Source organism: Oreochromis aureus, linkage group 20 (assembly GCF_013358895.1).
Source record: "Oreochromis aureus strain Israel breed Guangdong linkage group 20, ZZ_aureus, whole genome shotgun sequence".
In the NCBI taxonomy this organism is placed as follows: Eukaryota; Metazoa; Chordata; class Actinopteri; order Cichliformes; family Cichlidae; genus Oreochromis; species Oreochromis aureus.
In genome coordinates, this window is record NC_052961.1 from 15,081,602 (window position 1) to 15,094,849 (window position 13,248).

The following is a 13,248-nucleotide window of genomic DNA, read 5'->3' on the forward strand; positions in this document are numbered from 1 at the left end:
ATGCCGCAATGCATTGTGGGAGCGCAGCACCATCTTGGCTGGCCACGAATCAAAACAAGATTGCTACGAACCATTCTGAAACGTAGCTCAAAAGAAAAATGACGGTATAGAGACAGATTGTGTCCAGATGCAAAGAGACGGTACTTGATTGTTGAAATGTGGACCCGTATGAAATATAGCCGTGGAGTAGAAACCCTGAAGACCAAACCGCTATTGACTTAGCATGATCTACTCTGGTACCTTGTCTGTGGAGTCAGCGCATACACAGCGCACCAATTTTGCAATTATAAATCTCTGGAAGGCGCACATCCAATTCACCAAGGACTGGGTACAAGATTTGGCTATTTTTAAGCCTCCACGTTGTGAGTACACCGTCATTCAAGCAAAGGTAAGTCAGCTTGAGTACTGCGAGTAAAATGCGTTTGATTCCCCCAGAACATTCAGATTAGTGCAAGCATAAATTCATTCATGAGGGGGAAATTACAGTGACAACATGTAGAGGCTCTGTTAGATGGATAACATAGTGAGTTCAGTGCATTGATGTGACATTGTCCTGAAGGATTTAGTTATTCTTTATGGTTAAAGAAATTGCCCTAATTAATTCATATTTATTATAAATAATCCTAATTACACATCTTGCTTCCTTGTTTGTGTCCTGTGTCCTAAAAATACATTCTGTTTTAGTTTTATACATTGATTAATGACATGCAGAATCTCCTTATCATATTAGGTGTCCATAATTGTCACTTAAAGTCGAACATTATGTTTTCTCCTCTTGAAAGTGATTACATCCTTGCATTACATACTTTAGGTTCATTTTTTGCTGATAGGTTTCTAAAAAGAAACAGGCAGATTTAGAATATAAGATGCAGCACATTTGTTCTATACATGGATACATAAAAACACTTTATTTGTTACATTTATGATAAATGGATTTGAAAGTAGATAAAACACATTGAAGGTCGTTAAAGTTCTTGCTACTGTTGGCTATTAAAGTTCTTGTCTTTAAATGAACTTTGTCTGTGTGTGTTTCAGGTTGGAAAAGCACTCCTGGTTTAAAGCACTAATGACATTGCTGAAAATACTGATTGGCCATGTGCATTGTGAGCCCCAGAGTGTGTGTAGGATTCACAGGGAAGGTAGAAGGTGTTCTGCATGTTTGGATACCCACTGCACAGCCTGTATGGCGGATTCAGGAGACCTGCAGCCATGTCGCTGCTCTTCTGTTGTCTTTAGAAGCAACAGTGTTGATCTGTGGTGGCACAAGGACTGTTTAAGATGAACCTGCATGTATGGTTTGCACTGGTAATGTATGACCAAGATACAGCTTTTTATTATGGTTGTTATTGAACCAATCAAAAAGAATGGACTTCACAGTGTGTAATGGTCCCTGGTCTTTGACCAAGTTTTGAGTTTATTATGGTTTTGCGGTTTATTTTACCAGTTTATTTTGTGATTGGTACCGTTTAGTTTTGGGTCCAGCTTTCTGTACTAGTGCTCTGATTTTTATCTAAGTCACAAGTGCTGAAAACATAATGCGCCCCAATGCTAATGAAGCACAATCACTTACAATCAGTCATTACCATCGTTATGGAACAAGGATTCGCTGTGCTAGGGAAAAGAGAGCGGATCCATTGGGTTAACCATCTGTCAAACTCATTTGGCATCATCATCTTAAAAAAATGGCTTCATATAAAACCTTCTCAACATTTAGGATATTCTATTTAATATTATTCCTCATAAACCTGCTTCGTTTAAGCCACTGCACAGCTCTCATACTTTTACTGGGTCATGAACACCACGCTTCCATCCTTTAAATCTGAATTGTTGAGCTTAGGAGGTAATTTCCCATGACTAACTCACACTATGGATGTTTGGATGATGTATTTTATATGGGACAGAACAACACCATGTTTGTGGTGTAAGATGGATTTGTTTTAAGACACATGCATAATTCAGTAGAAATACTAAGAGTTTTCATTTAATTTTTGCTTGCCTTGTACGATGATGGATTTAAGCTCATGTTTGTGAACCTCAAACCTGCAAAAATATTTTTGCTTAAACAGATATTATACTTGAGTCACTGAATATAAGAGTTTCCACTTTGTCTTTTTGTCATCATCGAATGAAGAATCCACTTTTGTATCCACATAATAAATTTCAGTTATTTTCCACCAGAGAGCATAGTTTGCTCAGGAAGCAAAAATTCTGCTGACCTTCCTTCAAGATTTGAAGGTTCCGTTGCCATTTTTTTTGGTTTACATTTTCCCTTAAACCATGCCAGAATAAATATACTAGACTTGTTTTGAATCTTTGGTTAATTGGATAGATGTCCTTGTTATTTGTGTGTGTGTGTTTTGGAGAGATTACACATTTAACTGACTATTGTCCTGCAACCCTGAACAGGATAGTAGAGTCTAGAAATAAGTATTTTATTCCAAAGACCAGCTCAGTATGAGAAGATCTGCATTCTTAATAGGCAAGCTCACAAATTTATATTATATAACACATATTTTCTGTTCTTGAATTTTTTTAGGTGAACAAAATAATTTCATGTTTCTGTGGTAAACGTAATTAAATCATGTACGAAATGCATGAAATTCAACGCAGCTTAGATTCATTGGTGATTCTAAATTACCTAGAAGTGTAAATGTGAGTGCAAATGGTCGACTGTCTCTCTGTGTTAGCCCTGCCATAGACTGGTGACCTGTCCAAGGTGTATGCAGCTTCTCACCCTATGACAGCTGGGATAGGCTCCAATTGGAATAGCAGAATTGCATGATGCTAAAATAAAGCAATTTAATCACGTGGAAATCCTTTCCATTTTTTTTAAATTTTTATTCAAGTAGTTAATTTTTTGAGTGTAGGTGTAGATGTATCTCCCTGGTCCTGCGTCAAATCTTTGCTGGAGTTCTTCCTTTTTTTAAGGGCATGCTGCTGTAGCTAGTTTTTTAAGCCTGTAACATGTTTCCTCCTCTTTTCCTTTTTTTTAGGACGCACTGCACACCATGTCAAGATGTGCCAAGTTTTGGATTAAGAGTAACTAATAGCTCTTTGGGAATCACCTCACAGTGCAAAAATACTATTTTATGCCTCTCTTGTTACCTTTTATGTAGATTCAGACATTGGAAATGGGACCATTTCTTGTTTGAGCCTACTTTTTTAATGTTTGAATGATTCATAGATCAGTGTTTTAGAAATAAGCAAACAAACTTAAAAAAGTAAACATTCCTCTGAAAATGGTCAGATACAAGAATAAACAGAAAATGAGTGTGAAAGCAGCCAGTGTCCAAAGAAAAACTCTGAAAGAGCTGCAGAAAGCCTGAAGAACTATTGCCCTGAAAAACTGCTCAACACTTTTGCACAGTAGTTAATTATCTATGGATTATTCATACATGTTAACTCTAGTTGTAGCCAAGTGGATTTTTTTTTATACAAAGCGTTCTATTTAGTCTTTGCCTCATATGCATTAATAATTATGTCTTCTGACCAAGACAGCAGATGAAGAAAAAGGCTTTTTAATTTTCTCATAATGTATCCTTATCTCCTACATTACTATTTCCTAAGTTGTGCTTTTCTGTACTATACTGAATGTAGAGCAGAGGCAGTAATGTTGCTGAGTGGTGGACCATCTTAGCTGTTGGTAAAGAGCTCAGCACTTTCCTAATGGGTGTTGTATTAAAGAGATTTGGGGCTTATGGATGTGTTCCTCTCGCAAGCCTGTAATGGATTTAATGTTGCGAGGGTCACTCTCACTCAGTAGGATACTGCGGGACTCAGATGTGATACTTTATTTTTCTTTCCTGGTCTTCTTTTTTGTTTGCTTTGATTTTGGGTAGCACATGAGAGTAATGAAACTGTATGAACTTTGAAGTTATTATTACTACTTTAGTGTAAGTTTTGGCATCATAGTAATGTTCTATTCCTATCATCTTCTCTCTCCAGTGTTTAGCAGTTGTTGCAGGAAACTATGTTGGAAAAACAAAAAACTATGGAATAAAACAAAATCAACATCCAGGATTTAATCAAGAGTCTAAAATTAAGCATTCTGCTATGCCTGTATTTGTCAATATTATTCAGCGTTTACTAGATGATGGAATTGAATTTGTAAATGAATGTGATTAATATAGAGAGATGCTATCCATTAGCAGCCCTATGCAAATTAATATTGAATGAAAGTTTAATATTTTGGCTAAACGTAAGCACCTTAAATTAACACAGTTAAAATAGATTTCTGCTAAAACTCACAGGAAAATATGTCCATATTAGTGAAAATCCCCTAAAACTTCCAATTTAGAGCTTTATAACTTTGAGCCATGTGGAGGAGACTTGCAGAGATATTATGAGACATCTGAACTGATCACAGTTTCCCTCAGTTGTAGGTTTAAAGCTGACTGTGCACTAAAAGCTTATTTTCTCGCTAGACAGGATGTTGTTAACATGCTTCAAAACATATAGTCACTGGATAGCTCCGTGTTAGATGTGAGCAGGTGTAACCTTAATATCTTGATGAGTGGTCATTTATGTTTGCAGTGGTGGCTGGATTAGTTATTAACTGTGGCCTAAATCAGTTTGTGCTGACAGATTGGGAAAGTGATAATCCAAGGTGTGCCTTTAAAAGCCAGACTGTAGCCACCTGGTTCCATTTGTAGCAAGGTCCCTTTCCATCACTCTCCCAAACAGCCAGAAGAAACACCTCTGAAGGGCTGATCGCAACCACAAGCCGCAACCATGAATGGCACAGAGGGACCCTTTTTCTATGTCCCTATGGTAAACACCACCGGTATTGTCCGGAGTCCTTATGAATACCCTCAGCACTACCTTGTCAGCCCAGCAGCTTATGCTGCTCTGGGTGCCTACATGTTCTTTCTCATCCTTGCTGGATTCCCCATCAACTTCCTTACTCTCTATGTCACCATTGAACACAAGAAGCTGCGAACCCCACTAAACTACATCCTTCTGAACCTTGCGGTGGCTGACCTCTTCATGGTATTTGGAGGATTCACCACAACGATGTACACCTCTATGCATGGCTACTTCGTCCTAGGACGCCTTGGCTGCAATCTGGAAGGATTCTTTGCTACCCTCGGTGGTGAGATTGGTCTCTGGTCACTGGTTGTCCTTGCTGTTGAAAGGTGGTTAGTCGTCTGCAAGCCCATTAGCAACTTCCGCTTTGGGGAGAACCACGCTATTATGGGCTTGGCCTTCACCTGGCTAGCGGCCCTTTCTTGCGCTGGACCCCCTCTTGTCGGCTGGTCTCGTTACATCCCTGAGGGCATGCAGTGCTCATGTGGAGTCGACTACTACACACGTGCAGAAGGCTTCAACAACGAGTCGTTTGTTATCTACATGTTCATCTGCCACTTCCTGATTCCACTGACTGTTGTGTTTTTCTGCTACGGCCGCCTGCTCTGTGCTGTCAAGGAGGCTGCTGCTGCCCAGCAGGAGTCTGAGACCACCCAGAGGGCTGAGAGGGAAGTCACCCGCATGGTTGTTATCATGGTTATTTCCTTCCTGATATGTTGGCTGCCCTATGCCGGAGTGGCCTGGTATATCTTCACGCATCAGGGATCTGAATTTGGACCAGTCTTCATGACCCTCCCAGCCTTCTTTGCCAAGAGCTCTTCCATCTACAACCCTTTGATTTACATCTGCATGAACAAGCAGTTCCGCCACTGCATGATCACCACCTTGTGCTGCGGGAAAAATCCCTTTGAAGAAGAGGAGGGAGCATCTACTACTGCCTCCAAGACCGAGGCTTCCTCTGTGTCCTCCAGCTCTGTGTCTCCTGCATAAAAGGGGCGTCAAGCAACGGCTCCGTGATCCGCCATCCAAGACGAAGACTTCTGCTCCCCCAGGGAAACTACTGAAGGCTAATGTCTACAGAAATAATTTCCTTTTTGTATTTTTACAAACGAATTGATTCAACCTAAAGACAGTTGCAGTAAAGGTCAGCCCATTACAGAGTTGTTCCTGTATGTACAGAATATCCAACTTAACAATCGGTGAGATCTTTTTTTTCCTGAGAGGAAAAGGAAAAATGCTAATCTTTCACAGTTGGATCCTATATGATACTGGCTTATTTTTGAATGTAGAGGCATGTAATCAAGGCAACGTAAAATAAAACGCACTTTGCAAATGACGCATCCTGTTTATGTTTTACTTACAGTTTGGGTGGCAAAGTTCATATGATTGTAGTATATTTAATCAAATAAATAAATGTGAATGACCTATTCAGAATGCATTTATGTCTTGAGTCGGTTTCTACTTTAGAGCTGTTATTGCAGTTACTACTGCTCATCTGCTGTTAAACTTGATGAAACAGTGCACAAAAACTTAGTACTTAGTGTTTGAATGTTTACAAGTGGCCTCTATAATCTCATTTCAGTCACAGGTCACCTTGGGCTTAGAACTTGGCCTAATAAAGAGATTACAATATTATAAGATCTTATAATCGGTGAGTATGCATGACACCAGACACAACTTTATCTGATAATAGATATTAATCACATTATGTAAAGGTTAACAAAGATTTATTAGATGACCAAATGAGTCTAACCAAGTGACACCTTCATGCAAATTCAATGTAAACATTACAGGTAGTGTGAAAAGAAGAATCAATCAAGACTCTATTACACGTAAACCTAATTAGTATTAATAAGGAGTATTGATATTTAATGGTTTATAAAACTCTCGAATGTTTTAATAGCATAATAGTATATTACATAAACAATAGTATTATATACACGCACACACACAGCGTGGTGCTTGTGCAGTGGAACTGCATGAGCACAATATGAGCACAGGTCTTTTTGCATCACAGACACGTTACTGAACAAAATGAATTGTGATGGTTGTACTCTTGGTAACTTGTAGTTGGAGTCCAGAGCAAATTTCCTTCCTCTTTGGGGAGAATGAAACATAAAGTAATATTAGTCATTATTGTTATTATCATTATTATTAATAAAACTGAATTTACATTTTTAAAGCCCAGTTTGAGCTGGTACACTGGACTTCTCTAAGAAATCAGAAATTACTCAGGCATTCAATTACCAACATTCAATCACTAAAACTAATTTTTCTGTTCAGGACTGCAAGTAAATAACTTTTTTTTTAACATTGTAAATTCATTGATAACAGCAATAATGATATTTTAGTATTAAAAATAAAGTTTCGTTTTTTTACAGAAACACTTAAAATATTATTTTGGTTATTTACTGGTACTGTTAATTTAGGGTAACTAAACTGTACACTACCTTGTGGTGTAATACATTTGTTAAACTGTATACACACACACACACACACACATACTGGCCTTTATTTTTAGAAATTGCAACTGTAAAACTAGTGGATGTATTGCGGAATAAGGGTACACTCATTCCTACACTCAAAAAAATGAACTCAGCCTATCTCTGCTTTTACTAAAGTAGATTTTGTTGTTTGTTCTTAATAAACTCGATTTTGCAAAAATTCTTAAAGTGTTTGTGCAAATTTAATGAAATGTTGTTACTTTTTGTTGTTACACAAAGTCATTGAACTGTGTCAACGTAACATTGTTGAGTAAATTCACAGGTTTGTCCCAATGCATACTGCTGCGTGCAGAGCCCGCCTAAGTAAGGGCCAATGCGCATGCGCACCACCCTCTTTCTCAAGCTTGCTTTTTCTTCGCCATGTGGACTGGTTCAGCCGCATTTTTGTCCAAAAATCAGGTAAGAAGTCATTTTTCTTGTAAAGCCCGTTACATATATATTTCACACGTCAGTTAATGTCGCAGTGCGACAGAAAAAGTACAGGCAGGGTTTTGCCCGGTAAAGGTTTGCTAACGTGGACTTGCTGCACGTGAGTTTCCAAATGATTTTGGAGGGGACTCCATTGCAATAGCAAAGCTCTGTTTTCAGCCCAAATGTAGTGTAGCGCTAGCGTCGGTATGCGTCGGTACGCGTCGGTACAGGCAGCGCATTCGGTCCGGCACGCACTTTCGCGCCGAGTTTATACTCGGACGCCTGACTGCGTGCACTTTAGCCAACAACAGTGGAGAAGCGCTCCTCGCTAGCAGACAGGTTAGGGTGTATTTTCTGTCTAATATTTCAGCTTACGTTTTGATGTAGCTTGCAGAAAGCATTTAGTAAGCTGGTGTAAGATGAACTTATTAATGTTGTACAATGTCCATGGGATTTCTCACTCGACTTTTAATGTCAGATTACACACACATTGACACAATATGCAGTGGTGATGATGTAGATCAATAAATTCATTGTTGTAGCATACAATATTAAAAATAAAACTGATTAATATGAAACATTAACAATGTGCAAATTATTTAGTTTTTCAGGGACAGTGTAATGAAAATGTCTTTTGTGCTTCTCCCCAGATACGTTGATGTGGCAGTGCAAATTGTGCAAAAAGTGGTGTCATCACGAGCTCTGTTATTAAAACACTACAGGTTAGTTCATAGTAGACAGCAGTATCCATGTGCCTATTCTGATTGTGTCTGTGTTTTCAAAACATGGAATGCTCTACATAGCCACTTAAGCAGATCACATACCCAAAGAACTCTAGACAAGTCTGTGAGTTTGGCAACATTTAACTGCCTTTGTGTTCCTGCTGCAACATAGCTTCAGAGCAGGAGTATTTTCTCACATTAACAACCATCTAAAATGTAACGAGACTGTGCATTGCATGTTTGAGGGTTGTTCTTTCAAAACAAATATCTATGGTACATTCAAGTCTCATGAAATAGGAAACACAATCCTTATACCTTAAAAGACTTTAAAATCGGTATTGCTAACACTATTGTAGGCCAAACATCAGCTGATGACAGTACAGACACTATTGTAGAAGAGGACATAAGTGCAAATATGCAAATATAAGTGCAAAGTGCAAATATCTCCAGCTGGAGAAACCCGAGAGAGTCAGGAAGAAGAAAGGTTGGTGCTGCTTTCAGAGTTCAAGAAGAAGAACAACGATGAAACCATCTTCAAAAATGGCCCAAACCTTTCCTCACCGGAGGCAAGAAATTCTTCAGGACATGCCCTTCGTAGCTGACTTTAAAAGCCGATGGCCAGCTCTCTTTTTCTCCACGTGAGGTAACTGAATCAGTTGATCTGCAAATGCACTCCACATGCAATATTTTAAACCCATCATGCTAAACATTTGTTTATTTTACAGATAAATGCTGAATTCCAGCGCATCACCACGGTGTAACATCCACATTTATGGCACAGCTGGACAACAACACAACCAAACTGACCAAAGTCTTCAGAAACAAGGGAGGAACATCTGGACGCAAGATCACAGAAATCATGGCTGCAATTGATGAGGTTTGGAATTAATTTTTTATGCTTCATTCCTCTTTTAATACATATGATTTTGTTGTCTCCTTCATTGTAAGGTAAAGTTTAATGTTGGTATTATGGGATTGTTTATTCTTTGTCCTTTTCATGATAGTGTTGTCACAGTAATAAAGTTTTAAGTTGATTTGGATACTTCATAAAAAAAAATTGCCAGAATTAAAAGCTGTTTTACAGGACCGTAGCGTTTCCAAAACGGGATTTGCCGCGGCTCCTGGGGAGAATTTTGGCATTTACAGTAGAAAAGCTGAAGCTGAAGCTAGAATAAACTGCCATCAGGCACCTTTCAAACCAAGACGGGATAAAGGGAGGTCTCTGAGCGCCCCCCGCATGTGACGTACAGGGTCACGCATTCAGCGTCAATTGCAGCGACCATGGTAAACAGACAGTAGTTTTAGCTTGGAGCTCACCTGTTGTCTCTCAAGTGTTTTTACCACTCAATTGAACCGCTGGCTGTCTCTCACTGTCCCTAAACAGACGGCGATCTGTCTTCTTAACGGCCAAAAGAACGTAGTATCACTGCGTCCGTCCAGTTGATCATAAACAAGCTGAGCAGCCCATGGTCTGCCTGTGTTATTTACTTCTGCTGTCAGCGAGGCAGTGCGCTGCTCTGGCTCCACTACGGGGACTTCCTCTGTGTGCATTAACGCTTGATGTGCGTTCAGCGAACAAAGGTGAGGGACTCAAGCGGCAATATTACTACGAGGCAAAGCGTATCAGAATCGAGTTTTATCACTTTTCACCTTTGCGCCTTGCCGCATTACGCGGCTCACAGATTCGGATTTATCACTCTGTAATGATGCGATGGTCTGTCTTCTAAAATCAGCTCAAAAGTAAAGCTATTGCACCAACATGCTTTACCTTACAAACAGTTTTGAATCTGGTACTTGTTGGTGTTGTCTGTAATATTCAGATTGTGGTCCTGGATGTCCTCTGCTGTTGGTTGTTTTGTGCGGGATCACACCTTGCGTTTTTGCCGCACACGGCTGCCCATGCCACACTCTTAGGACTCTACGTGGACTGTGCAACACACGAGTTCAGTGACCCAAACTCAAGCAGAGACATGGAAAACATGCAGAACAGTGGGCCCTGAGGACCAGGGTTTGGGAAACCCTGGCTTAGTACTACAACTGTTTTTCATTTGTCCTTGCAAAACCTCCTGTTCAAGTCCTCCAAACACACCCACGTCACCCGCTTCTCTTCCAGCGTCACTGGCTGCTGGTTAACTTCAAGGTTCATTTCAAGATCCTGGTTCTGGTCCTTAGGGCCTTACATGGACAAGCACCATCATACAATGGAGATCTTCTCAGTCCCAACACCCCAGCAGGTCCCTGAGGTCCAGTGATCAAAGCCTGGTAGTGCACAACAGTCTAAAGACCAAAAGTGACAGATCATTGCTGCTGTGGCCCCAAACTCTGGAACTCTCCTCCTAAGCCTTAGATCAGTGGACTCAGTGGTTTACTTTTAAAAAAAAAAAATCCTCTGTTCAGGCTGGCTTTGGTGTGACCTCTTGTTCATCCTCTTCCTCACTGGATTCTTCATGCTGCTGTTTTTGGTCGGGTTTCTGTTTTTTTGGGATCCTGTGGTTACCTTTTTTTGCTCGTCACATTTTTTCAAATGATAATGTTCCTTCTTTCCTTAATTTTTTTATTTTAAATTTTGTTGTTCTTCTGTAGTGTGTCATGGACTTTTTTTTCTCAAAGCATTATATACATTTATTTTGCTGAAGTTAACTGAAAATGTCTTTAAAGTTTAGCTAAGTCAAATTTGCTTTTATGTTTTACAGAACGACACAGTTGCAATGAGAAGAGTGTGTACGCTGAAAGGACTTGCAGTCTACCTCAATGAAGATCCGAACAGCTTGATCAAAGAATATCAGGCAAGTAATCAAATAGAAACAATTTCCAGTAATAAAAATTTAACTGATGGTAATTTTTCCTCACACACATTCACTAGATTATAACAAAAAGTTAAAATTAGAACATTATTGGAGATATAAAAGCACAAGCTTATGCGGAGTGACCCTTGCCATTACAGTTGGGGTGTAATGTGGGCTGAGTGTACTGTCTTTCTGCTTTGTTGTTCTGCCGTGTAATCTAGATGATGGACCAACACCTCTCATCTCGCTCTGAGCTGTCTACTGTTTTGCAGCTTAAAGGGATATTCCACCCCAAAGTGAAAATTGGTCTATTACCATATTACCCAGAGTAAGATAAGTGAGAAAAAAATAATTTTGTAACCAGTGCAATAATTCTCCTGATCCGGCAGCAGTCTATTTGCTTTTGCCTAGCATTTAAAAAATGGAGTGAATGGGAACTATAAGCATTTTGGTTGCAAATGACTCTTTAATGGTGCAATTATTCCTGGTGAGCTCAATAATCATGTCGACTTTAAATGAAAAGTAATAAGTAACTTGAAGGATTTGGAGGAGTAGATTTAGACTTGGGAATACATTATGGTTACCACATACAACACTGTAAGCCGCCGCTGCATGGTGCATGGATATTCGAATATGTGTTTATTTATGGAAACCAGAGGCTTTTTCAACCACTGTTGTTGTATCCAAGTGCTATGCCATGGCGGGTTACTATGGGCAGAAATCTGTGCCATCAGAAACTGAATTTGAATAAGTTAAATTTGAATTTGAATTACTCGGATTGAATCTGAATTGTAACTTGAATGAAAGCTTTTGAAAACTGAATTTGAATTAGTCTAATTTGAAATTGAATTTATGGTTTGAAAATGAATTGATTTGCTTTGAAACTGCATTATATCCTTTAAAAATTCAGCTCTCGAATAATTTCAGATTCACTTCTCACCATTCAGTTTCAGTTCTACAATTCAATTTCAGTTCCAAAATTCAGTTTTTTGGGACTTACATCCGGTTCCGGTTCAAGCGCAGATTAATAGAACTACAGACTGATAGTGTTACTGGACGGAATCTACAGCGTCTTGAGCTGAATTAAGACTTCAGAAGTCATTCGTCATGTCGAATGACCAGCGGATAAACTCTCAGGTTGGTAATAAATGTATTACATGTATAAGAACAACATGTTAACAAATGATAGCCGTACAGTAACCTTTATGCTTATTGTGCTGCTAGCTAAAACGCTAATTTAGCGTAGTTTGCCCTGGATTCAGCTTTGACAAACAAATATGATCGACTGTTTCTAGTAGAATTCCAAAGTTGTCATCTTGTACCCTGTCAGAGCCCTGTATGCTTGCAGAGACCCCTACAGTAATGAAACATGCAAAACGCTGTCCAAACCTTTGTATTTGAGCTTTATTTATGTCTTACACAGCATCCCAACTCTTTAGCTAACTTAATAACTTTAGCTAAAGTGAATAGTTAGTCTAATTCATTAGTGCAGCGTTACTGGATCACCTATGTTTGAAGTGATATAAAATGATTTACAACTATCACTGAAACAGCAAACTTTGTAAATAAACAAACAACACTTCTCATTCTCTAAACGTTTGGCCACAGCTGTAAATTACACTATCAGTGCTTGTTCACTCTTGACAATAATTACATTTCTAAATTCTTTGTGCATTTACAGGTAAACAATATCTAATATTTTATCTAAATGACTGCTTTGTCTTTGAAAAGGTGAAGAGCCTGAGGCCGGTGACAGTCCAGTTCTACTCTAAGTACATCCTTACGGTGGCTCACAGGACAAGGCGACATTCCTGTCCTGCCAGAAGAGAAGAGAAACTTCAGTCTTCATGAAGTTCAACCACTCAAACTCCAGTCCTCGAGGGCCGGTGTCATGCAACTTTTCCATGCCCTCGAGGACTGGAGTTTGAGACCCCTGCTGTATGGTGTTCATGCAGTTTTCTACCCCACAGTTACAGCATGTCTGACTGCCTGTTCAGCATATGCAAAAATATATGATGA

General features: G+C 39.2%; 1 protein-coding gene across 1 annotated transcript; it reads left to right on the forward strand.

Annotated features, from left to right (window-relative positions):
* Positions 1-4,631: 4,631 nt before the first annotated feature.
* LOC116331263 (rhodopsin) lies at positions 4,632-6,244 on the forward strand. The gene has a single exon (XM_031753885.2). It carries the CDS (start codon positions 4,732-4,734, stop codon positions 5,794-5,796), a length of 1,065 nt encoding a protein of 354 aa, XP_031609745.1. The 5' UTR covers positions 4,632-4,731; the 3' UTR covers positions 5,797-6,244.
* Positions 6,245-13,248: the final 7,004 nt, after the last annotated feature.